The following is a 26,560-nucleotide window of genomic DNA, read 5'->3' on the forward strand; positions in this document are numbered from 1 at the left end:
AATTTTGTGTAACAGCTTGAGATATAACTCATGTGCTATTCCATTTATTGCAAGTGTACAATTCAGTGGATTTGAGTATATTTCACAGAATTGTGTGACCACCATTACCTTATTTTAGACCATTTTCATCTCGAAAAGAAATCCAATACTCGTTGAGTAGTCACTCCCATTCACTCTGTCCCCAGCTCGGAGAAACCACAAATTTCCTTCCTGTTTCTAAGGATCTGCTACTCTGGACATTTAATATAAGTAAAATTATACAATGTATGATCTTTTATAACTGACTTCTTTCAAGGTTCATCTATGTTGTAGAATGTTTCAGTATTTTATTTTTAAGTTGTGGAATAATATTCTGTTGTATGAATATGCAATATTTTATTTATTATTCATCAGATGATGGGTATAGTCCCCAATAACCAGCTATTATGAATTAATGTTGCTATAAAGGTCTACGTACAAGTTTTTGTATGAACATTTTTTTTTCATCTCTTTGGGATATAAACCCAGGAATGGAATTGTGGGGTCATATGATGACGATTATATTTAACCTTTTGAGGGACAGTCAAACTTTTGTGAAGTGACTACCCCAATTTATTCTTATGCTAGCGATTTGTGAAGATTCCAGTTTCTACACAGTTTCTTCCAAACTTGTTATTTTCTTTTTTTGTCATACCCGTCCTGGTGTGAATCAAGGAGTATCTCGTGATTTGATTTGCATTTTGCTAATAGCTAGTGACCTTAGGCATCTTTTCTTGTGCTTACTGACCAGTTGTATATCTACCTTTGGAGAAATGTCTTTTTAAAAAACGGGCTGTATGTCCTTTTTATTGAGTCCTAAATGTTCTTTATCTATGTTCTTAGATGTGTGTCTCTTATTAGATGCAAGAGATCCTCACTATTCACAGAGTCTGTATTTACAAACTCGTCTAGTCAGTAAAATTTATTTGTGACCCTGAAACCAATACTCATGGCTCTTCCGTAGTCATTCACAGACATGCTCAGAGAAGTGAAAAGTTTGAGTCACCTGCTGCACACTTTCCATCTGAGGTACAAGGTGATACTCTACCTTCTTGTTTCAGCTCTCATACTGTACATAAGTGTCCTTTCTGTAGTCTATTCAGGGCCATATTTTTCAAATTTTCATGCTTTTTTGGGTGATTTTGCTGTTGAAAATGGCCCCCAAGAATAGTGTGGAAGTGCTTTCCAGTGTCCCTATGTCGGGAAGACTGTGACTTACAGAGAAAATATGTGTGTTAAATAAACTTTGTTCAGGCATGGGCTATAGTGCTGTTGGCTGTGAGATCAATGTTAGCGAATCAACAATATATATACCAAAACGTATATAAAATATGGTGATATATTGATTGGTCAAAGAAACTGTTGTGACCAGAGGCTCACAAGAACCCAACCTTGTGTTCCCCTTCAGAGCAATAATTAAGAATTCACTAATTCACTGTTTGTGGTGACTTTAGAGAATATATGTATCATGAATAATAAGAATCAACTGCAAGTGTTTTGCAAATATTTCACCTCACCCTGTAGATTGCCTTTGCATTTTCTCATTGGTGTCCTTTGAAACATAATGTTTTAATTCTCATGAGGTCTAACTTATTTTTTTTCCCTTGCTTGATGTCATATCTAGGTAAGCTTTACCTAACCCAAGATCACAAAGATTTATTTCTCTATTTTCTTCTAAGGTTTTTGTATTCCTAGTTCTTATATGTAGGTCTATGATCCATTTTGAGTTAATTTTTGTGTATGGTGTGAGGAAGGGATGCAACTTCAATGGCTATCCAGTTATCTTCCTAGGAGGGGCTAGCCCTCTCATTCCTTCCAGTCCTGCATTGCAGAAACTCCATCCCACGCAGTGAGAGGTCTGGAGTTCTCTTCTTCCATCCATCCCCTACTCATAAGATGGAAGCTGTATCCTAGGCACAAGTTCTTGGCTAGATCCAGTCAGAGTGGAGCTTGTGTCATACTAATCGAGGACAGGGAGTGAAGGTATAGGTTTTTGGCTCAAATGCCAATTTCTTAGTGTTCTTACCCAGATTTATTAGATTTTCTTAAATAAATGTGGCTTTTTTTTCCTATATGCCCTTAAGACAGTCAAGAGATTTTAACTTGTTGGATTTTTAGTAATTTTCACAATTTATGGTTGCTTTTCTGGGAGAAGGTCCATGAGCCTCTCCGTGCCTTCATCCAACAAGTTGTCTTCCTATTTCAAGACACATTTTGAAAGTCAGTTAATAAATGTACCAGTCATGAAGTGAGATTAGCAATTTTGGTGGTTAATTATTGGAGATTATCTGTGTCATTAAAACCTTAATTGTTGTGGCCACTCATTGCAATATTCTAGGGGAAAACACCTATTCCAAATGCCATATGGTGGTAAAAAAGACTGTTACCTTTCACATTAGCAGTAATCAGAAGCAAATAAACATACGACAAGTGAATAGACTTTAAATTCACAGTAGCCAGTATGTTCTTCTGTGGAAAAATATCCTGACAGTCCATATTATAGTAAGGATCACATAATGACATTAATTATAATTTTACTCTACAACTTGATATTGACTTTCTAAGATTTGTGATATACCTGATATATTTAACTACAACGTAGGGGCAAGTATTGATGACTTTATACGTTCTGTGGAGCATCAGAACATAGCTTTGGAGGTGGATGTATTTGGAACTAAAAATGGCCTGGATGACCCATCTTACAATGGAGCCATCATAGTGTCTGGTAATACAAAGGTATGCTGATCTCTGTTTCATGTCTCCCAAAGGTGTGGAAAGCTAATATAATATCAGTGTACTCGGTTCTCCCCTGTAGGAAATGAAATGAAAAACAAATACTGCTTTTATTACTTAGTGAATGGTAGTCATTAAGATGATGAATAATTCGTATCTCCATCATTGTCCACCAGGACAAACTGTGTGTATTAGTAAAATAAATACTATATAATACCTACTGTCATGTGCATATTTGAGTCCAAAGAACTCAGATTTCCTCTCGGGGGTTTTATAATACATATATTCTGAAACCTCTGTTTTATTCTGAAACAGTAGTACTTGGTTCCAATGTTAAGCCAGACGTCTGGTGTCCTGAAAATGAGATACAGCCTACCTATATGTTTTGTTTTACTTACAGAGTGTTTGTTTTTGTTTTGATTATTTGACATCATTTTAAAAACATGATCTTTTCATGAAAATATTGAATTCAGCAAAAAAAGGAAGATCTTTGAGAATTTATAACCTTGCTTTTTACATTTTAGAGTTACAGATTTTCATTAGCATGCAATACCAAAAGACTCAATTGCTTCCCAGTTCTTATGGATGTTATTAGTAATGCACTACTTGGAATGATTACACCATCAGCACATATCCAAACTGACAGAAGTACACTTTTAAGGGTAAGTATATTGACTCTCCTCCATCAGGATCTGAACTCTTCTCCATCAGGGATCTCCCAGATCACTCTTTTGGTGCTGTGATCTCGTTCTTGTTGAGTAAACTACTGCATAATAAATTACCATTTGGATTCATGCTAGCTCCTGGTATTGAAAAATCAATACACTTTTTAGAGCTTCAATTTTTTAAGTAATCTCTACACCCACCATGGGGCTGGATCTCACAACCCCGAGATCAAGATTCACATGCTCTACCAACTGAGCCAGCCAAGTGTCCCTAGAGGTTCAATTTTTTAAATGCAAAACAGAACTAACAAAATATTTTTCAAAGAGAATGTGAGGTAATGAAAGTGAACTCATGCAGCACTGAGACTAGCACAAAAATAACACAAAATGGAAGGAAGGAAAGGAAAGGAAGGAGGGAAGGCAGGAGGGAGACAGAGAGGAAAAGAAAAGAAATTGAAGTCTTATTAGTACTTTGAGAGATGCTACAAAAGGAAAAAATTTAGGACATAGTTCAGGCCAAAATTTGCAGACTGGTTACATTAGAATTACTCCAGTTCCTTGTAATATATACTCATTATCTGAGCCAACCCTAGACCTAACAAACCAGCCTTTTCATACCTGGGGCAAAAAAAAAAAAAAAAAATCCTTATTTCTAAAAAAGAGCCCAGGTGATTAGACTGTATATAGTTTTGTTAAGTTTGGAAACCAGAATACCTATTAGAGTTTGTAATTATTCCTTTTTGATTATTTCCTAAATATATTTCTTCCTCTAAGAGTGTTCTTTGAACACAGAGACCATGTATTTTTAACACTACATAATATTTTGTACCTGAGGTAGGGGCTGGAACCTGATAATCACTAATTAATTTATTTTTTATATGTATAAATGAATGTCAGGGGTCAGCAAACTATCTATATTCCATTCCACTATAGGGTTTTATGACAATATATACGGCTAGGGACCAGTTACCCATGTGTGTATAAAGTGAACCCACCATTATTTTTATACACTCCTGCAAGATCTTGAATTAGCCTCTCACAACATACCTCTTGGTGTGTTCAGAAAATAAAAATCCCTTTCAGTAAGAATGTGTAAGAAGCTAAATCATTAAAGCAAAAAGTTCTAATCATCCATCAAGTATTAATTAATTTTAGAACCTATGCTATGGTTCATTTACTTGCCTTCTATCCATTTTCTGGTTTCTGAGGGAGGATACAAATTGAGCAAATTGCCTTGAGCTTCCATCTCCGAAAACATTCTCTTTTAGCTATGAGGAGGTTGATACCAACCTCTTTATTTGACCTTGTACTTATGTGCCCAACATCTGAACTTTAATATCTCCAGCAACTCACTTCCTATTCTATTTGAATTTACCTATTCCTTGCTCAAGTAGGAGTTTTCTGTAGTTTCGGACCTTGTGTCTGTCCTGCTCAAAGTCACGGACTTACCACTGAGTACCGAACCAACCCAGCACGTAAGGTGTTCTGAAAAGATCCTATCAATAGGCTTAAATCTCACCTTTCTGTAGTTAGCAAGTGTGTCTCTAATGTCCAGGCTGAAGACGACCAGACTCTGCTTATAACTTCTTTCAGTAATGTGCGTAATCAAACAACAGCTATGTGGATCGTGAAAGTAACATGGGAACTGCTTTCAGGGCAGTCTGTGAATCTTCTGTCCTCAAAGATTGTTCCAAACAGGAACAACAATCCCTGTAGCCAAGTGCGAAGATTTTTCTTGGAGATTTCACTTCCCCTTCTCATACTGTACTTTATCTCTACTTTTGAACCCTCAACCAATATTTATCTGGTCTCGTGGTGTCCCTAGAAAGATACTTATCGCCACTGTGCCTATAAAACATCTGATATGATTTTTTGACTCAAGCTATCACATTTGAAATAATTAAATAGGAGTAAAAAATGGAATGTTTCAACTGTGAATGATCACTATTTATTATTTAACATCAGAGTAAATTTTAGGAGCATAACATAAGAAGATGACAAATCTTACTCCTTTTTTAAAATTTTATTTATTTTTTTATAATAATTTTTTATTATGTTATGTTAGTCACCATACAGTATATCCTTAGTTTTTTATGTAATGTTCCATGATTCATTATTTGAGTATAACACCCAGTGCACCATGCAATATGTGCCCTCCTTAATACCCATCACCGGCCTATCCCAATCCCCCACCCCCCTCCCCTCTGAAGCCCTCAGTTTGTTTCCCAGAGTCCATAGTCTCTCATGGTTCATTCCCCCTACTGTTTACCCCCCCTTCATTCTTCCCTTCCTTCTCCTACCGATCTCCCTGCTATTTCTTATGTTCCATAAATGAGTGAAACCATATGATAATTGTCTTTCTCTGCTTGACTTATTTCACTTAGCATAATCTCCCCCAGTCCCGTCCATGTTGCTGCAATGTTGTGTAATCGTTCTTTCTGATGGCTGAGTAATATTCCATTGTATATATGGACCACATCTTCTTAATCCAGTCCTTTTTCATTTTCCAACTGTGTCATATTATTCATTCACCGTCTTTGAATCATTTTCCTTATCCATGAATTTGGATAGACAGCCACGAGTTAAGCTTCAAAACTGGATGGATAATGAAAGAGTTTGGAAACCTCCGCAGGGACGTAAGGCAGGAGTATATATTGTCCATTTAATATTTTTTAAAATGTATTCCAGAAAACCAATTTTAAGTTTGTTATTCTGCTCATTGTATTCTTCATATTTTCAGGAAAGAGAGAATAATCCATTTGAATTCCAGGCATATACCATCTTCTGGTTGATTTCGATATCCTCCTGTTCTCCTTATATTGCCATGAGAAGCATTGATGATTATAAGGTAATAATGAAACCTTCATTACTCTGTATGAATAGAAACTGAAGGTAATATAATTACAGGATTTTCCTCAGGGCTATTTATATGCGTTTAATAGAGCAGCCAACTCAGCAATAAGTCCTGAGATATAAAAATTTTTTAAGTCTTTATAAATATAGGGTTAAATAGATTACAGATCAAGAATGATTCTAAAATTTACACGGATATGCAGAGCCTAGAATAGACAAAATAATGTGGAAAAAGAAAAAACAGTGTTGGGTGAGTTATGCTTCTGACTTCAAGGCTTACTACAAAGTTACAGGAATGAAGAATGTGTTGTATTTATTTAGAGTCATATGGGCGTGTGAAACGAAATAGACAATTCAGATATTATCAGTTGATTTTCAGTAAAAGTGCCAGGGAATTCAGCAAATTTTACCAGAACAACAACCTGATATTGCTATGAGGAAAGAAAAACGTTCTCAACACTCACCTCACGCCATATGCAAAATTATTTTGAAATAAATCATAGATTTCGTGGTAGACAGTTCTTTCCTAGGAACGGAATAAGCATATACCTTCAAAGAAAATGAGAACTTGAAACTCGTCAAAGTTAAAATCTTTTGCTCTTTGTAGAACACCAATAATAAAATAAAAAGCTTCAGGCTGGGAGAAAAATATTCACACTACTCATACATCTAACAAAAGCCTGGTATCATGCTTGCTTTGGCAGCGCATAAACTAAAATTAGAAAGATATTCAGAATAGTATCATGGTCCCTACACAAGGATGTCACAGAAATTTGTGAAGCGTTCCATATTAGAAAAAAAAAATGGGGGCGCCTGGGTGGCACAGTCGTTAAGCGTCTGCCTTCAGCTCAGGGCGTGATCCCAGCGTTCTGGGATCGAGCCCCACATCAGGCTCCTCCGCTGGGTGCCTGCTTCTTCCTCTCCCACTCCCCCTGCTTGTGTTCCCTCTCTCACTGGCTGTCTCTGTCTCTGTCTAATGAATAAATAAAATCTTTAAAAAAAAGAAAAGAAAAGAAAAAAAATGATTTGTGTGAAAAATATAAAGCACTCTTAATAATAAAAGATAGCCTAATTTTAAGGATGGGCAAATATTTGAACAAACACTTCACCAAGGAAAATATATAGAAGGAAAACGCTCCCATGAAACGATGGCTGATATCATGAGTAATCAGGAGGATAGCCCCAGTGAAGTCCCTCTGCTCATTAAATAAAACGAATAACATTAACATGGCTGAAAAGACCAAGTTTGTGAGGATACGGAGACACTGGAACTCTGATGCATTTTTGGCAGGAATGTAAAAGGCACGATCACTTTGCTAAGCAATTTGGCTTTGTCTGATAAAGGTAAAAATACATTTCTTGTATGGCCCAGAATTTCTCCCCTAAGTATTTACCTGGAAGAAAAGAAAACATCTTTCCACATACAGACTGGTACATGACCATTCTTGGTAGCTTTATTCATAATAGCCAATGATCTGAAACAGGCCCAATTTCCATCAAGCTGTGAATTGATAAATTTTTGTGTGCCCATACAATGGAATACTAATGAGCAATACAAAAGAAGGAACAACTAAAAATGTGTCAGCATGGATACAACTCTGAAGACAGAAAAGAGTAAATTCTGAAGGATTTCATTCATAGGAAATTCTCAGAAAGGTGAAATAACATTCGTAGTGATAGAAAGCAGACCTGTGGTGTCTTGCAACCAGTGATAGAGGCTATGGACTGCAAAGGAGCATGGGAAATTGGGGGCTGGCGGGTCATGAAAATGCTCTATACTTTGATGATGAGTGTGATACAGGAATACATGCATTTGTCAAACCCCATGCAACTGTATACTTGACAGGGATATTTTTTATTGTTTCGAAATTACATTTCAAAAAAGTTAATGCATTGAGATAACTGAAAAGAAAATGGTATTTTGAAAATGTGAGAACTTAGATAAAAAACAAATTTCAGTGTTTAATGGACAACCTGCTTATACATTTTCATTCACAGACACTCCTTCATTAATCCCAATGCATTTTTAGTGTATCTACAAAATTTGGAGCATCTTGTAAGATGAAGATTCTGATTCAGTAGTTCTGGGTGGAGACAAATTTTGAGCGGCAGTCATGGGGTGGTGAATTTATATGGCTAATCAACCCAGGCCAACTCTCGCATTAGCTTTATTTACAAATCTTTTTTTTTTTTAAGATTTTATTTATTTATTTGACAGAGATAGAGACAGCCAGTGAGAGAGGGAACACAAGCAGGGGGAGTGGGAGAGGAAGAAGCAGGCTCATAGCGGAAGAGCCTGTTGTGGGGCTCGATCCCATAACGCCGGGATCACACCCTGAGCCGAAGGCAGACGCTTAACGACTGTGCCACCCAGGTGCCCCTATTTACAAATCTTAATAGAAGATCCTTTAATGGTTCCATTTTTGTAACTTTATTACACAAAATGACCTTACAGAAGCATCTTTGTCTGTTTCAAACATCCTCCCTCTCCAGAGTATTCCTGTTGTCCAAGAGAAGGGAGTGTTATCCGGATAATGTCCTCTTCTCTTCCTAGAAGAACCTCCAGGAATCTTGGAGAATGCCATTTGCTGGCCTGATGTACTGTCAGTCATCCTGGTGTTAACAGAGTCCTAATATAAAAATGTCTGTCATAGGAAATGCACACGCTTTCTTTCTCTGGCCTGTGTGATGCCACAGTTCCGTCATAGTTCTCCCGACACATTGGCCACTGTCTGTCTGCCTCCATTGGAACTTCTAAATCTTCCCCATTGTCTCTAAATTCTGGAACTCCTCAGATCTCAGCCCTTAGCTCTCTCTTCTTGCTAGATGTCACTCTCTCCTCGGCAAGCTCATTGAACCCGAGGGCTTCAAACCCCTTTACCTAACCCGTCACTCACAGATTTGACTCTAGCCCAGATCTCTAATTTCTAACATTACCTCCAGGGCTGATCTGAACTCCCTTCTCAGGGTCACCACTGGGAGCAGCATCACAAACTCAAACTTCACATCTCCAAAGCTGAATTTATGATATTCTTGAATGTGTACCCCCTTCCGTATTTCCTGCCTCCATAGATGGCAACACCAGGCACTCAGGTGCTCTGTCAGGAACCTAAAACCACAATTTGTCGCTCTCATGGCTTCACCCAGAGATCAGCCCATCACCAGAACCTTGTCAGTTGTGTGAACTGAACAGGCCTTTGCTGGGCGATTTTGTTACGTATCTTTAGGTCAGATTACGTCTAAGACAGGAGCCTCATTTAACTAATCAGAGACCATCAGCAAATGAATTTAAGCATTTATAAGTAGTTAAGTAGTATTTTTAAGTAGTTAATAAGTAGTTTTTAAAAATATAATTTAGTATATATTCAGAGAATGACAAGGAATACAAAATACATAATATTTATGAATGTAATAATATTTTATATATATTATATACAAAGAGAGAGCACAAGTCTCTCCCCAAATATGATATATTTTATATATACAAAATACTATATTTTATTTATGATTATATCCTACATAAATATATAATATTATATGTATTCTTACATACATATAAAATTGCTTTATTCTTTTAATTATAAGTAAATGATGCATTAGGGTAGTTTTGGCATAGCGCACATTCAAATATTTATTACCCATCCAAATATTTATGCACACATACATCAATATTATTACATACATATAGATCATGTATTTTGTATTACTTGTCATTCTTTAAATAAACATACCAAATCCCGTATTTTAAAATTACTTATCAAGTGATGTGGCGTTCGGCACAAATTAAACAATTATAATAAACAATTAAATGATTTTGAATATTTTTTTCTTTTAAAAACAGTTAAGTTCGGGGTACCTGGGTGACTCAGTCGGTTAAGGGTCTGCCTTCGGCTCTGGTCATGATCTCAGGGTCCTGGGATCGAGCCTCACGTCGGGCTCCCTGCTCAGTAGGGAGTCTGCTTCTCCCTCTGTCCCTCTCCCACTCATGCTCTCTCTCTCTCAAATAAACAAAATCTTTAGAAAAAATAGTTAATTTGCTGATGGTCTCTGATTAGCTAAATGAGGCTCCTGCCCGAGATGTAATTTGATTTACGCTCCCATACATCAATAATCTCCATATTGTTTACCGCAGCATCAATACCTTGATTACACTTAGATCTTCCTTCACATATTTCTACCAGGTGTTCTCTCTCTGTTCATCAAAGCAGCAAACTGATCATTCATGTTTGGAACTCTCCGTATCCCTTGGTCCGGATGATGCTTATAGCATGATGCAGAATTATTACAAATGAAAATTTTGTTTGACTATTTCCTTACATAAGCCACATTTTCTTTTTTCTTTCTTTTTTTTTTTTTAGATTTTATTTATTTATTCGACAGAGATAGAGACAGCCAGCGAGAGAGGGAACACAGCAGGGAGTGGGAGAGGAAGAAGCAGGCTCATAGCCTGATGTGGGGCTCGGTCCCGTAACGCCGGGATCACGCCCTGAGCCGAAGGCAGACGCTTAACGACTGCGCCACCCAGGCGCCCCCATAAGCCACATTTTCTTAAACCTCTAATTGAAATACCACTTTGTATTTTTGCCGTTTTTTAACAGAGCAAAGCTCAGTCCCAGCTATGGATTTCGGGCCTCTTCCCTTCTGCTTACTGGTTTGGGCAGGGGCTGGTGGATGTTCCAATGTACAGCTTCATCATCCTGCTCATGTATTTGGTGGAATACGGCTTAACCATCCCAGAGACTCTGTTGACAGGTGTCGATCAGATTATGCAAGTAAGTGGCCAGCTTCATGGAACAAATATCATTATACGATTTAGTGAAAAAAAACTGAAGGGGCAAACTGTTTTCATTGATCTCGACATTGTCATGCCTGAACTAAGTATGGAACCCTATGCTCTGACAATCTTCTGAACCTTAACGTTTTCTTAGATTGCATTTGTCATTAACTAAACATTCCTGTTGATTTCAGATCCTGTGTGCTGTTGGCTATGCTGCCTCCCTTATTTTCTTGACATATGTGATTTCATTCATTTTTCGCAAGGGGAAAAGAAATAGTGGCATTTGGTCTCTTTGCTTCTATATGGTAAGTATATTTCTTGTGAATATTCATTTTATGTATTTAAATATATAATTCTGAGCCAGTACTTTATTTTTTTTTAAAGATTTTATTTATTTATTTATTTGAGAGAGAGAGACAGAGATGGCAAGAAGAGGGCATGAGCAGGGAGGAGAGGGAGAAGCAGGCTCCCTGTGAGCAGGAGCCTGACACGGGGTGCAATCCCAGGACTGTGGGATCATGACCTGAGCCCAAGGCAGACGCTTAACTGACTGAGCCACCCAGGTGCCCCGGAGCTAGTACTTTAAAATGTGCCCTCAGTAGAATGAAAACTTAGTATTACAGTCTAAAATATTTTATTTTCCTTAGGTAGGATCCTTTTCAAAATCTGCATCTTTTTCCTCTTCCTAATTTCTACCCTTGTCTTTTTTAAAAGTCACTAAATTTTTTCTAGAACCATAAAGTATTTGCTAGAATGGAACATGGAAACCATTTGTATCTTCTTACTGAAAAAGAAATAAGCCCAAAGACCTCCACCAAGCTCTACAGAATTACAAATACTGTTGCTGGCATAGTTAAAACTAGAAACTACTCCATACTCTCCTAGAATTAATGCCGTAAAACAACACTTATTTTATCTAAACAAGAAAGGAAAAATATGTGTCATCTCCTAGTATCTATGCTAATTTCCTGTTATTTCAGCTGCCAAAAAGTAAATTATCATTTCAACAAATATTAATTGGCTTCCAACCATGTGTCATAAACTAAGACCGATAATGCAGAAGAAATAGACAGTTTCCACCCTGAGAGGACACTCAGAGGGTAAACAGAGAAGTCAACAGCCACTTACTGACACAGAGTGATAAGGGAAAGATTATCTCTTTTTAAAAGATTATTTCTATGACAACCAGAGAAGGAAAATATTAACTCATGAAAATGAGAGCTCAGATTTCCTTGGGGAACTGAAACCTGAAGAGTTAAGATTTTAGTAGCGAGAGAAGACCGATGATTCAGTGAATGAACAGAGACTCGGGAGAAAGTCTTGGCTTGTCCTAGGAACTGGTAATAATCTGGCATGGGTACCATGTGCAGTGTGGCCGTGGCCCTAGTTATGGTAAAAACATTGGTTGGAACCACATTGGCCTTGAATGATGCACTTAAGTATTTATTCTACAGGCTGTGGGAAGCCGTGGAAGCTTATAGTGCAGAACAGAAATACGATCAGAAAGATACTTTCAGGAGCACCTGGGGTGGCTCAGTTGATGAAGCAGCAGACTCTTGATTTCAGCTCAGGTCTTGATCTCAGCCTCAGGAGATGGAGCCTTCATCTGCTCCACGCTCAGCAGGGAGTCCGCTTGAGATTCTCTCTCTCCCTGTGCCCCCTCCCCCCACTTTTGCAAATCAATAAATAAATCTTAAAAAAAGAAATATGCTTTTACAAATATATACTGAATGCCATAAAAATGGTGATATGTAATACAAAGAAGTACAAAAACTTTTAGGAAGCTTTTATCAATGCAATGTTTTAGAAGAAAAGGTCTGAGAGCTCCCATTGTCCCTGTAACTATCTCTTATCCCTGAATTTTGAATTTGAGTACTTCCGCTGAAGCCACTCTGGGTTGTTCCATGCTTCTGTTTCCCCACTGGTGTCCCTAACAGAAGTCTTCTCTCGTTGTTGCCGTTGTGTCATTTCCAGCAGATGTCAATTTATGTTCCCTCTGATTATTGCTTATCTACTAATTTTACCTCCAAAACCAATTAATGCAACACTCTTCCTTTTCTGTAATGCAAGTAGGCTATCTGTAAGATCCTAGATTTATCCAGCCATGCGTCATTCGTGACACTCCCAGTTAAAGGAATCTGGCTAAGTCACTGAGAGAGCGCGTCGATGGAGATATGTTGATTTCCCTTGTGTTTCTGAGGTGGGAGGTGAAATTAGGAATATCCTCAAGATGAGCCATTTCAATTTGGAACATCTACGGAAGTGCAGAGTGGTTAACATGCATGTTTCTGTCTTCTTTAGATCACCATCTTCTCAGTGTTTATATTGCTGTTTGACCAATATGGACATGTCACACTGTTCTGCGTCACCTTTTTAGTACCACATGCCACGTTAGTTGGCTGTATGTTCTTATATTTTCACGTAAGTAATGCCTCTGTCTGCCCCAGCGTCCTGGAATTCTTAACCAGTTGTGGAAGCTATGCTTGGGGTTGGGGCTCTCCTCCATGATGAATATACACGACATTTAAAGATTTCTACCTCATGGATTCCAGTTGAATTCCTTCCAGATAGGGCCGTGTGCTCCAGTTAGAAAACCTGGCCTTGGCCCATGTGTGGGAGACAGGGTAATAGGTGGTGAGAAATAGAGCAGCCTGTCTACACTCCTGGGCATGTTCAGCTTTAGGAGAAGACAAATGAAGTACCCCTGATCTTGGGATCCTGAGCTTCTAGAGAGGCATTCAATAGGAATAAAATCCCCCTCTTTTTTTCTAGCTGATTGATAGAGAAGTATCAACTTCCACAAATAGATAGATAGAAATGGAGAAGTATAGACTTCTACAAAAGGAGCAAAGATACAGTATGTGAGTGAAGATGGGGAAAGGGAGGGGAAAAAAAGGAAGAGGACTTCGGAAGGATCAGTGGACACAGGAAGGTGTATGAATCTCTGGGGACTAAGGGGAAACCCTGTGTCTCTCTCATTATTTGAGGAAGCTAACACAGAGGCCCAGGATTGTCTCGCCAGGTAAGGAGTAATTGCTTAATCCTATTGCTTCAAATAAAAGCGTAGTGCCTCACAGACCTTGGGAGGAAGGAATACCACTTCTTGCTACACATTTTGGAATGCACATCTACCAGTACCCATGGTGAAATCAGGGCACGTGTTAATAGGGTTGTTCAGTGGGTCAGTTCACATTCATATAGACAAAGTTCATGAAACCAAAAAACTTCCTATTTAACCATTGTTTTTCCTTTTGCAGGCGGTCATATTTTATTTCGGGGATGAAGAACCAGGAGGTGTGGTGTCATTTCTGGTATTCTTAATTGTAAGAACACACTTGTCTTTAACAATCTTCGTGTCTTTTACGATACTGAACCTTTTAAATCCCTGTACACACAGTGAAACTTTTTTTGTTAAGGTAGACATATGGATATTTGTAGCCCATGGAGATAAAGTATTTGTAAAGTATGGAACAAATTTTTCTCTAAAGACTGACTGACCAGAAAGTATGCTTCCCAAATTTTGAAAACACTGTACCAGTATTAGAGGAAGTAACATAAAGTAATGGTATTCCATAATTATATTTGTTTCCTGAGTTCTGTAAAGAAGATTGAAAATGAATTTGATAGTTTCACGATTTGACAAATAGATCATTGGAAATTCATAATGTTTTTTCCAACTGTATCTTTGGAGAAATCAGACTACTTCTGATTCATCCTGATGTGAAACGTTCTTCTTTGAGTGCTTCTAATCACGCATCTCTCTCTTTCTCTTTCTTCCTAGCCTTTCCTTCATTTTATCATCTTCGTTTTTATTCTTCGATGTCTGGAATGGAAGTTTGGAAAGAAATCAATGAGGAAGGATCCCTTCTTTAGGTTGGGAGAAACCAGATTGGCTTCTTTTATTTCAGTCATTAATACTTAAAATTTTTTCATGCATAAATTAACCAATCAGTAAAGAACTGCCAAGTCCTGGGATAGGCTGAGGTAGCAGCCATGTGCCAATACAAAAAATAGAGATCCAAGTACCTAAATCAAAGAGGATTTTAAGTAGGGGGGAGACAGACCTGAAACATTGATTACTAAGGGCTCTAACACCACATGCAGTAGAAGGGGGGGAAGCTACATGTCACTACTTCAATTTAAATATCAATCCATTGAAATAGATTGGCAGTTGAAGGAAGGCTGCCAATCCAGGAAGGAAGAATGGAATGATCAATAGGCCAACGACAGCAATAATTGTGCTCTTTTCCTGTGGTAGTAAGAAGCCCAACTGGTGGATCACAGATTGGTCCAGTTATTAATGGGACTTAAAAGCCGAGACCGTCTTTTTGCACTGTGCAAGGACACGGCCATAAGCATCTTATTCCCTCTGTGTCTCCCATTGGTTTCATCTTTACCTGTTACAGACAGTTGAGTGGGCAACTTGCAAGATGACCTTTAACTATTTATTCATCTTTAACTATTACAGACAGTTGAGTGGGCAAGGTGAAAGATGAGCTTTAAGAAATCTAAGATCAGTATGGGGGGTTAGGTTGAGGTAAGAGAGAACAGAATGACCTATATATGGGTATGAAGGACCAGACTTCAAGTGGAGGAGAAAGTGAATCTGACACATATTTCCAAGAAATGGCCAGGTTTCAAAAGAGACGAAGCATCCAACTTGTATTTTTGGAGACCATCCTGACTTCAAATACTCCAGCTCATTATCCCTATGAGAATGTAATAATGCCAACATGGCAGTGGTGTTAAAGTTAAGGTTTCCAGAAAAATCACATCATTAAACTATGCTATTAAAATCCTCCATTAGATAATAGATACTAAGTTGTCCAGTGATAATGGAAAAGGAACTTTCCATAGATAAGTAAGATGAAAGGTACGTACAAATCAAGGGTCACTAAATATAGCAGTACCCTTGACAGGAACTAGGTTGGGAAGAAAGGAAGAGTCACCTCACTGAAACGAAGTTATGATAGTTTTTTAATTACCCAACCTACTCAAAGCATAAGATTTAAAGAATGCAGTATTCTTAATACAAGGATGAAAACCCCATATTGATGATTCATGGATGGCTCTTGGCTCTAGAATTTCTCCGAGAAGCAATGATGTGTGTCAAAATCCAGAGGCTCCAGAAGGAGAGGATGAAGATGTTCAAATGGAAAGAATGAGAACAGCAAATGCCTTGAATTCCACAAACTCTGATGAGGTAAAATCTATGAAGTAATTATTTCATCAATTAACACAAACATTTGTCAGTGAAAGTAGTCAGTCTACAAGTCTGACCCTCAGAAAGTCCTGAGTTCCTCTGACCCGTACAAACACACATCACGACTTCCTTATAGTAAGTAGTCATCTTGTTTACATCGAAACAGATTAAAAGTCACGTTACCTCAGTTTGTCGTTCTTGGAATAAAAAACAAGAAGTGGAGTACAACCGAAGCTGCAAAAGCCAAGAAAGAACTTTATTTTATTTTTTAAAGATTTTATTTTTTTTATTTGAGACAGAGAGGGTGCACATGGGTGGGGGGCTAAGGTGGGGGGCTAGGGTGAGGGGGAGGGGAGGCAGGGCGGAGGGAGAGGGAGAGGCAGACTCTCTGCTGAGCAGGGAGTTTGAGGCGGGGCTCGATCCCAGGACCCTGAGATCGTAACCTGAGCTGAAGGCAGATGCTTCACCGACTGAGCCACCCAGGCGCCCCAGAACTTGTTAATTTTAGAATGGGAACAAAGTGACACATAGCACTGCTCCTTGGAGAATTGCACTGTACGGACTTCAGGGCAAAGTCTGGCCAGCAGCCCGTGTCTTGTCCTTAGAGCAGGACTCAGTACTTCTCCAAGTCTCTTTGCTCCTGTTCCGCACAAAATAATGTGCTTCTGAGTAACTGCCTTGGTAGGAGGGGAAAATGACCACCTCTTCTCTCCAAAACCGAGGACCAGGATTAGAGAATGGCCAGTAAACATGTCCCTTCATGGAAGGTCTTTTGTGATGGCGTAGAAAGTGGGAAGACAGAGCTTCAAATTTAATGGAGAGAATTAAGGTCTGATGAGGTTTACTTGTCACTTACAGAAACCAGTCATTATTGCCAGCTGCCTACGCAAAGAGTATCTGGGGAAAAGGAAATGCTGCTTTTCCAAGAGGAAGAAGAAAATCGCCGCAAGAAATGTCTCTTTCTGTGTTAGAAAAGGTTTGACCCCCCCCCCCCGGCCCTTCCCCTGTTGGCCCTCATGAGCTTTATGTCTTGACGAGAGTCATTCTGTACATTGCCTCGTGGTTTCACACACAGACCCATCAGCAGGTGACCTTCACAGCACCTTTTACACGTCCCATCTCTCAGTAAGAATAAGTAACTCACCCCATGGATGGGCGGAATCACATCTACACGGAAACCGTAAGCACTCTATTAAAACAAACCACTGAAGCCATGACATTGCTATTTCACGCGCATGATCGATTTCCTAGTGTTTGTTATATTTCACAGGAGAACGAACTGGGGTTGTGCCAGCGCAGCCTGCAGGCTTGACCAGCTGCTGCGAGATGACCTCATTTCGTGTCCTAATCCCGCCGTGCTTAGGGTCATGGGAGACGGAGTCTGACACACTGGCTTCCAAGAAGGGCTTTACCCCTTCCCATCCGTGTGACCGGGGGCCGCTCACCTCATCTCCGAGAGCCGTCCCCAAATACGTACAAAGGGATTATGATAACAACCTCTCAGGGTTGATGAGGAAATGAGCTACCATATAGAAAGCACAGAGCACAACACGTGTCACATCGCAAGACTTCACACTATGTTTTAGTCTTAATTTTACTCTTCAAGTCAATTCATATTAAGTGTAAACAATTTTTTTTCAGGTGAGGTTTTAGGATTATTAGGACACAACGGAGCTGGTAAAAGCACATCCATTAAGATGATAACTGGAGACACCACACCGACTGCGGGACAGGTAGGGGAATTCGGTGGAGAATGCGTTGTCTCGTGATGCTCCGAATAAACCCACAAGACGTGAAAACTTTGTAAAGCGCAAATCTCATTTCATCACTAGACGAGTGCAGTAGAGAAAGTAGCGGGATAACACATTCACAAAATTCACATGCTCATACATGGAAAAATTAATCATTGGCAGGGAAGAATTACTTCGGCCTTCAAAGACATCTAGAGGGAACGTCTAGTATCAGATCAGAAATCAACATCAGAATCTATATAAGCCTTATGTATCGTAACATAAAACACATGGATTTGCACTTTTTTTTTTCTTGGCAAACTCTTTGCTTCTATTTGTTAACAGTGAGTGAGTGCAGTGTAACACATTACATTTTTGGCTTTGATTTTTTTTTTTAAATGGAAGTATAGTTGACATACAGGATTTGTACTTCCAATGGGTATTGTCTTCCTAGTATGTAATGCTTTAATCTTGAATTAAAATGGTTTTTAAAAAAAAAAAACTTTTATTAAGCCATTATATTCCTTGTCCTTCACAAAGTGCTTGGATACTGAGACATATATTTGTAGAAATACACTATTTCTTGAGAGTGTTTTCAAGGAATGATTCAAAATTGAGCAACAGGGATATGAAGTCAACCTGACTCGTACATGCAGTTGACCTGCGTAAGGTGCTCAGACACCAGAAAAAGAGCTCAGGTTTAGTAAAGAGAGAGACAACATGAGGTATAGAGAACATATTTCCCCCAAAATTATATGGCAGCAAATAGACAACTTTAAGAGCTTCTTTGGAAAGGATGTCCAGGGATTGGGGAGAACGGAATACAAGGCAGAGGTCTGTGGCACCACAGCAGGGGAGAGGGAGTGGTGCTCAAGCCCAGAAGGGAAAAGACCTCCAGGAATATGATTGACACTTATCCCACCAAAGAGGGAAGAGGAAACAAATATTCACAGTCCCTCCGAAGCTGAGATGAGAGCACGTAATGGTGAACGGGTCCGCTCAGGGATGTTGGTGGCTCTCTCAACCGTAACTGGACTCCTTAGCTCAGTGGAGCCCACACTCCCATTCAGTCACCATCTGGGCCCTAAATCCTTATTTGATTTCTCATTAAGCGTGGGGGAAAAAAGGAGGTAGCAACTGTGCATAGATAGACGGTAATGAACTATTTTAAAAGGTAAGTAAAATCCAAGTTAACAAAGCGAACTATTTGGGTGTCATGGAATGAGCTTTAATCAGATCAGCCAGTGTGATCTTTATAAAAAATGCCATCGTCATCGTACTTTGGTATTTTCAACAACCTCTTACTGCCCCTCCCTGCACCCCGCTGGCTTGTCTCAAGGGGCCGATTGTAACATGCCTTCCTCACTGTGCGCCAGGCCCCCAGCTTTGCCTCGGGTCTAAGAACAGATCGAGCATCATCACGGAACAGGGCTTTGCACTGGTGCTTTGCTCTGCTCCAAATTCCTTTCTTCCGGGCTTTTCCGTGGCAGGTGCCTGTCCCACTTCCGCCCCAGTGGTCCCTCAGCAGAGGGGCTGTCTCTGACCATCCTACCTAGTGATGTTTGTAGTTAGTCCCCGCCCCCAGCATCCTGTTAGTCCCCGCCCCCAGCATCCTGTTAGTCCCGACCCGGCATCCTGACTACTTCCGTGAGAGCACCACTTAGCACCACAGACAGCTGTCTGTATTCCAGCCGCTCATTTTTCTACTTGTTTATTGCCCAATTTGCTCAGCAGAATGAAAATTTCATAAATTCATATACTTGTTTCCTGACTATGATGACAAAAAAATTGGATATAACCTGGTGGCCATGATGGCAAGACATATTTGCGAGATACCCGACTTTTCAGCTTAGATGAGAAGGTGCACACACTTGTTTTCATGTATTTCCTCTGTGACAGCCTCTCTCCGCGCAGAATGATTACAGATTATTCAGCCCAGTTAGGACTTAGAGAGTGCCTAGTTTGTCTAGGTTTGTAAGGAGAAGAGGCCATTGAGATATGCAGGAAAAACAAACCCAGAGGCAGGCTCTGAGACTGCGCTTCTCTTTGCAGGTGCTACTAAAAGGGAGAATTGGGGAGGGCTCCCTGGGCTTCCTGGGGTACTGTCCCCAGGAGAACGTGCTTTGGCCCAGTCTGACCATGAAGGAACACCTGGAGGTGTTTGCTGCCATCAAAGGGCTGAGGAAAGCGGACGCAGCAGTCACCATCTCGAGGTGGGTGGGAGCCACATGTGTTCTATACCTGCCGGGATGGGAGATGGTTGGGAGTGAGGAGTTTCACTGTCAGTCCAGAACAGGAGACCCAGATCACACAGGGTAGATTCCCCACTAGAAACTGGTTTCCTGGATGTGTTAATTTTCTTCTCATATTAAATATAAAAATAGAAATCATTGGTGAATGTTATCAAAAATACTAAAATCTAAGTATAAAGTATTTATCATAGAACAACTATTTAGAAATCATGAAGTGGGCTTATTTTCTTTGAAAAGGGAAAACTTTCTATCTGGAGGGATCAGACCAGCTAGTTGAAGATTGCCTGGCATCAGGGCATCTGGGTGGCTCTGTCAGTTCAGTGTCTGCTTCCGATTTGGTCATGATCATAGGGTCCTGGGATCCAGCCCTGTGTTGGGCTCCCTGCTCAGTGGGGAGTCTGCTTCTCCCTCTCCCTCCGCCCCTCCTCCCTGCTTGTGCTCCCTCTCTCTCTCAAATAAATAAATAAAATCTTGTTTACAAAATTGCCTGGCATCTATTTTCCGAACTGCATTTCTGAGCTCTGCTCCCTATCCCTGTGCTGCGTGGCCCATCCTCCTACCTTACTTCCTTACTGTAATGCTCCTGCGTGTTTGCTAATTCAGGTTGGCGGATGCACTCAAGCTGCAGGACCAGCTGAAGCTGCCCGTGAAGGTCTTATCCGAGGGAATAAAGAGGAAGGTAAGAGGGGGGCTCAGTGTCACTCTGCGCACCCCACAGGTCGGTGCCAGACTCGCTGTTCCTCTCGTTGCAGCTGTGCTTCGCGCTGAGCATCCTGGGAAACCCATCGGTGGTGCTTCTGGACGAGCCGTCCACCGGCATGGACCCCGAGGGGCAGCAGCAAATGTGGTGAGGGGCGCTCCCCAGCCAGGGCCCTCTCCAGCGCCTTGCAGGAAATTTGTGAAGTGTTTTACTTGTGTAAAAATGGTCCCTTACACTGTTTCTTAATGGGGGGGGGAACACCTCTCAATATTAGTAACACCAATATTTTGAAAAACAAACACAAACCCTCTCTGGTAATATTTCATCATTGAAGAAAAACTAAGCATTGGCCGGACCCAGTCACACTCACTGTAAGTAGGACCATTGCCCCACTGATCTTTGAGGTCGGGCGGCGCGTCTGTGGGCCAAGGTCGTCGTGGCCAGTGCTCCGGAGGGGAATGGTCATTCCCATTAGGTTGGAAAGGTGGGCGTGGGTTCTGGATCTTGTCTTGAATATTTATTCCGCATGTATTTTCTCCTACTAGGTTGTGACGCCCCTGTGGTTGAATTCTGTCTCTGTTCCTTGGCACGGCCCTTTCATTAACAATCTCTTGCTCAGCATTTCTCTCTCCACACAACCTGGTGATCAACTCCGTGTCCGGTGACTGCTTCTCCTCCAGCGCCTGCCTCGCGTCCAGCGGCCCTACCTGGCTCACCCTCCTTGTCCCACCTGCCCTCTCCAGGGTCCTCCCTTGCTTGAGCTCCCTTTGCTAATGACTCACCCGCAGGCCGCTAAAAATTCTTTTCTCCGCCCATTTATGATTAATTAGAAGTCTTACTTAATTGCAAATGGTCTTTTGACGATGTAGGCAGGCGATCCGGGCCACCTTCAAAGACACAGAGAGGGGCGCCCTCCTGACCACCCACTACATGGCGGAGGCCGAGGCCGTGTGTGACCGCGTGGCCATCATGGTGTCGGGAAAGCTGAGGTGGGTGCCCGTCCAAACCCACCCTCGGCCCCCAGCTGCACAGTGCTCGGCCGAGCTAGACCCACTGTATCCGGGTCTAACAGTGACGCCTGGAGACAACCCCAGCAGCAAATCAAGTCTCAAAACATCGTGTGCCCCGTCCCTTTCCCCTTTTCTGTGACGACCTCCAGATGTATCGGTTCCATCCAGCACCTGAAGAGTAAATTTGGCAAGAATTACCTGCTGGAGATGAAGGTGAAGACCCCCGAGCAGAGGGAAAGCCTCCATCAGGAAGTTCTGAGGGTTTTCCCCCAGGCTGCCCGCCAGGAAAGGTAAAGAGGGCTGCTGGATTTGAGCTGATACCGAACGTCAGCTTTTCCTTGCTGGTGTCATGGATTTGGCATCATTAGAGTCCACATTGAGCCCCAAAGGAAACCTAAAAGAAAGCATCTGTGGGACACTGCAGAAACTAAATGAGAGAAGAGGAGAGCTGATGGAAAATCGGAGATAGCATGTGCTGGGGTCCTACTAGCTGCAGACACGGTCGTGGTCTCGTGCTTTCTTGTTTCATCCGCACTGAGACTTGCCAAGGTAGACACTGTTGTTGCAGTGAAAAATGAGATGACTTCCAAAAAGCACTGTGAGCAGCTGGCCACTACAAGGACCTTAACAAATGGAATTGAATGTTATCTTTAAGTGTAGGAAACTGAGAAGTTAGGTCACATGACAGAGCTAACAAGGGGCATAGGTGGAATAGAAAGCTAATTATTTTCTTTCAAATCTATTAACACTTCCAGTTTGACATACAGTCTGGTCATGGGTCAGTTCTCAGGAAAATCATACAGTAAAAAATCAAAGATTAACTTTCGGGTCACTTTTAACGCCTAGAATTTACTGCAGAAGACAGACAATTTAGGAGTTAGTAGAGAAAACTGATAGAAAAGAGTAATAATAAGTCATAACAATATGGTGGGGAAATATTTCTACCCTGGAGTGTAAATATCAAAGCAAATGCTGTACTTCTGTGTGCAGCCCGTGACTGAACAGAAACAGGTAACAAAGGCACAGGGAATGAACAGAATAGATGAGAATGACCGTCCCATACATAGAGGAAATAGTATCTTATGCAACGAAATCTAAATCTTCCTGATTTTCAAATGATAAAAAGACAAACGTTCATCTGGGAGACAAATTATTTTTTAAAAATTGTTGCTGAACATTATTAGGTGTTGAATTCCTGGTGATTTCCAGTCCCCTCATCACAGACTCAATGATACCCTAAATGAGAAAAGTAGTTTGGCTAGCACAGGGTGAGGCTGGAGAGGTACGAGTTCTCTAGAGAAAAGACTTAGACCCCCACCTGAGTTGGGTGACTTTAAGAAACTACGTGGCATCGGTCCCTGGTGGCAGATGAAGCTGGAGAAGCAAGTGTTCAGCTGAAAAGACAAGGTGGCAGGCAACTTGGGCAAATGTCCACGTGTCCTCTGCACCTGTTCCTCTCCATCCCGGGAGCCAAGGACATGAGCCTCTCCCATCCCCTGTTCTCCTTGTGAACAGCCTCACCCTAGGCATTTCGCCGGCCCCACACTGACTCTTATTTAAGGATAACGACCAGAGACAGGGTCGAAGCCAGCTTGCACCTGCAACGGTGTGATCAGCCTCAGCCCCGCCTCTCCTCCCACAGGTACTCTTCTGTGATGGTCTATAAACTGCCAGTGGAAGATGTGCGGCCCTTAGCACAAGCCTTCTTCACATTAGAGAAGGGTAAGAGCAATAAATTTTGAAATAACATCCTGGAAAGCAGATAATTCCAGATCATAGACTAATCCATCGGCCTGACAGAAATGGAACATGAGCTAAGGTGTTAATTTCAAAGATTTTATTTATTTTAAGAGAGCGAGCATGAGCAAGAGAAGGGGCAGAGGGAGAGGGAGAGAGAGAGACTCTCAAGCAGACTCCTTGCTAAGCGTGGAGCCTAGCACGGGGCTCAATCTCACGACCTTGAGATCCTGACCTGAGCTGAAATCAAGAGCTGGACGCTTAACTGATTGAGCCACCCAGGCATCTCTAAGGTGTTAATTTTTAAAGTTAAAAATCTCCAATTGAATTTTAGGGGCACAAAAGCAAAGAAGTGGAGGATTCTGTGTGTGTTGGGGTGTTGAGGGGCAAGGGGTTAATGAGAGTGATTTTACTTTTGCTTTGTGGGATTTTTCCATGTGTTTTTGTATATATATATTGGGAAAACCTAAGTCAAAATTCAGTTGTGTATGCATTCAAGGAGGATGCTTTCTTTGGGAACATTGATGCATGATGCGTATTTACAATTTAATTTTATATGGACTTGGCGTATTATTTTGTGGCCTTAGGCTGTGTATTAAGAAACTGGCCTCCTGTCTGGTCATTAAAACAATCTTCCTGTGTCTGTTGTGCTTCACAACTGACCACACTGCATCTGTCACCACCGCCCCGTGTTTGTCTTGCCACCTGAGCTCATTAACTCTGCCTCCCTGAGCTGCGCTAGCCGGAACTCCCTCCCTATATGCTCTTTTCATTGTCGCAGCTCTTTTTGCTTGCTTATCACCTTCCCTAGGGAAGAGATTCAAGTCTCCTGGTTCTAGAAGGCTCTTTGTACTCCTGCTGATAACATTCATGGTCATGGTGACACCCCCTTTCCATTCTCTGTGGGGAGCACCCTGACTTTCTGGACCACGTGATCATGCAGACACTCCCAGATTGGCACTGTGACCAGTACTGGCCTGGTACTGTTGGTGACATTGCCAGGCTGCTGCCTCCTATCAGGGCTGTGACCACCCTTCCCATCTATTCTGGTCAAGGAGGAAGGTTTTCAACTCAATTAGGAGCAAGCAGTCACAGTGGAAAGAGGGTCAAAGGATATCTACTCCCCAGGGAACCACAGACGTTCTTTCTCCATAATCTTCTGAGGCTTCCTTTTGCAAAACGTGTCTTCCTTCAGCCTCTTTCTGTGCTGAATGTGGAAAGCGCTGGCTCCCACGTACCCGGAAGGAAACCTTTTCAGCACTGTTTCCTTCTTAGATAGAAATCTCCAGCTCTGTGCTAAATGAGCACAGTGTATGTACTCTTCTCCCCAGACCCCAGTGAATGCATGGGTGCACTTTTAACTGCATGTGCTTAAATCAGCAGCATTCTTATCTAAACTGTTTTATTTAAGATGTTTTTAAAAATTGCTGTTCGTACGGTATGCGGACTTCTAAGACCGTCTGGGTATAAAAATAGATGAACTCCTAACATCCGTCCGTCCTTCTGCAGTTAAACAGAGCTTCGACCTGGAGGAGTACAGCCTCTCCCAGTCCACCCTGGAGCAGGTGGGTCAGTGTGAGTGACTGTTTCATCCGCGGGCCGCAAATGTACAGCGTGTGCATACGCTTTGCACTCACTCGGAGCTACAGGAGGCAGCGTGACATCCTTCCTTCTTTCTTGTCCCTCTCAGGTTTTCCTGGAGCTCTCCAAGGAGCAGGAGCTGGACGACTTTGATGAGGAACTTGACCCTTCAGTGAAGTGGAAGCTCCTCCCACAGGAAGACCCTTGAAGCCCCAAATACCCTATGTTTCCATTCAAGCCTGTGGTTGTTTTTTAAGACATTTATTTTTATAGCATCAATGTCATATTTTTAGAAACCGTATTATAGACACTGACATGGTTCTTCCTGTGGTGGAGAGGAGGAGCAAGGGCTGGGCAGTTGCAGCAACCATGTGGACAGAGGCATGTGGCTGAGCCCACCTCCCAGTCACCACCTCTGTGTTTCTGCAGGTCACCCTGATTCCACCTTCCTGTACAATACTGAATAAATACATTTACTTTTATGGGGTTATGTCATTTTCTGAGTACCATAAACACATTTTGTTTAATTTTTTATCAAAACCATAAAATACTTTTTTCTAACCTAGGCTGAGAAAGTCCGTACATTTATTCTTCTACAAGTTTGATACTTTGTGAAGCTGATATTTTAGTAAGAACTTTAAGTGACCATGTTAAAAGCATCACACATTTTTTAAAATAAATTTTCATGTATATTCTTCTGGCTAAAAATATTAAACCATCATTGGCCATAATATCTGATATCAGTATATCTGAAACCATATCCGCTGGTAACACTATCAATAGTATAGACCTAGTCTGATACTGGCTATTAGGAATTTATTGTACTTTTTAAAATTTCTATAAATCAATGAAGTCCCACTTTCATTGTATTTTAAAATCGAGGCTTTAGAGTTGCCTGTTTTTATAACTGACGTTTTGTGTATGTTTGCCACCTGGTCTAAGAATGTTGATCCATTTAGTAACAAATCAAATGACCAAGTTGGTGGGAAACATAAATCTCATATGTGCAGTTTTGAAGTACATTTTCTATTTCAAATATTTTCACGTGTCTTTTTCTTGACAAAGTGGCCTCCCTATTTACAAATTCTTTGACATCAAGTTGAAAAAAATTCGAATATAAGAGCTAGTTCACTGCTTTCATCAACATGTTACCAAATGTAAAGAAAAAACAAAAAACAAAAAAACACCACACCATGATTAAAGAAGTTAAAGGTGGTGGGAAATAGAGACATTTCCTAGAACGGTGGTTTTTGTTTTTTGGTTTTTGTTTTTAAATACCGGGTGTGATTGCCATGCGTAAA

General features: G+C 40.9%; 1 protein-coding gene and 1 non-coding gene across 3 annotated transcripts in view; both read left to right on the top strand.

Moving 5' to 3' along the window:
- LOC113265233 (ABC-type organic anion transporter ABCA8) overlaps positions 1 to 25,741 on the top strand; it is a 65,426-nt gene extending 39,685 nt beyond the window's left edge. For both annotated transcript variants that reach the window (XM_026512371.4, XM_057317846.1), the window contains 19 exons: positions 2,621 to 2,754; positions 3,276 to 3,413; positions 6,157 to 6,264; positions 10,868 to 11,041; positions 11,238 to 11,351; positions 13,348 to 13,467; positions 14,304 to 14,369; positions 14,828 to 14,919; positions 16,129 to 16,249; positions 17,108 to 17,225; positions 17,891 to 17,982; positions 20,032 to 20,192; positions 20,835 to 20,910; positions 20,984 to 21,078; positions 21,801 to 21,920; positions 22,091 to 22,231; positions 23,584 to 23,663; positions 25,188 to 25,243; positions 25,369 to 25,741. In XM_026512371.4, the coding sequence (XP_026368156.2) occupies positions 2,621 to 2,754; positions 3,276 to 3,413; positions 6,157 to 6,264; positions 10,868 to 11,041; positions 11,238 to 11,351; positions 13,348 to 13,467; positions 14,304 to 14,369; positions 14,828 to 14,919; positions 16,129 to 16,249; positions 17,108 to 17,225; positions 17,891 to 17,982; positions 20,032 to 20,192; positions 20,835 to 20,910; positions 20,984 to 21,078; positions 21,801 to 21,920; positions 22,091 to 22,231; positions 23,584 to 23,663; positions 25,188 to 25,243; positions 25,369 to 25,467 (2,105 nt within the window). In that variant the 3' untranslated portion in view covers positions 25,468 to 25,741. The remainder of the gene's footprint in view (positions 1 to 2,620; positions 2,755 to 3,275; positions 3,414 to 6,156; positions 6,265 to 10,867; positions 11,042 to 11,237; positions 11,352 to 13,347; positions 13,468 to 14,303; positions 14,370 to 14,827; positions 14,920 to 16,128; positions 16,250 to 17,107; positions 17,226 to 17,890; positions 17,983 to 20,031; positions 20,193 to 20,834; positions 20,911 to 20,983; positions 21,079 to 21,800; positions 21,921 to 22,090; positions 22,232 to 23,583; positions 23,664 to 25,187; positions 25,244 to 25,368) is intronic.
- LOC113265708 (U6 spliceosomal RNA) lies at positions 6,960 to 7,064 on the top strand. The gene has a single exon (XR_003320115.1). It is a non-coding gene; the product is annotated as a U6 spliceosomal RNA (small nuclear RNA).
- Positions 25,742 to 26,560: the final 819 nt, after the last annotated feature.

Source organism: Ursus arctos, unplaced genomic scaffold, assembly GCF_023065955.2.
Source record: "Ursus arctos isolate Adak ecotype North America unplaced genomic scaffold, UrsArc2.0 scaffold_24, whole genome shotgun sequence".
Taxonomy (NCBI): Eukaryota; Metazoa; Chordata; class Mammalia; order Carnivora; family Ursidae; genus Ursus; species Ursus arctos.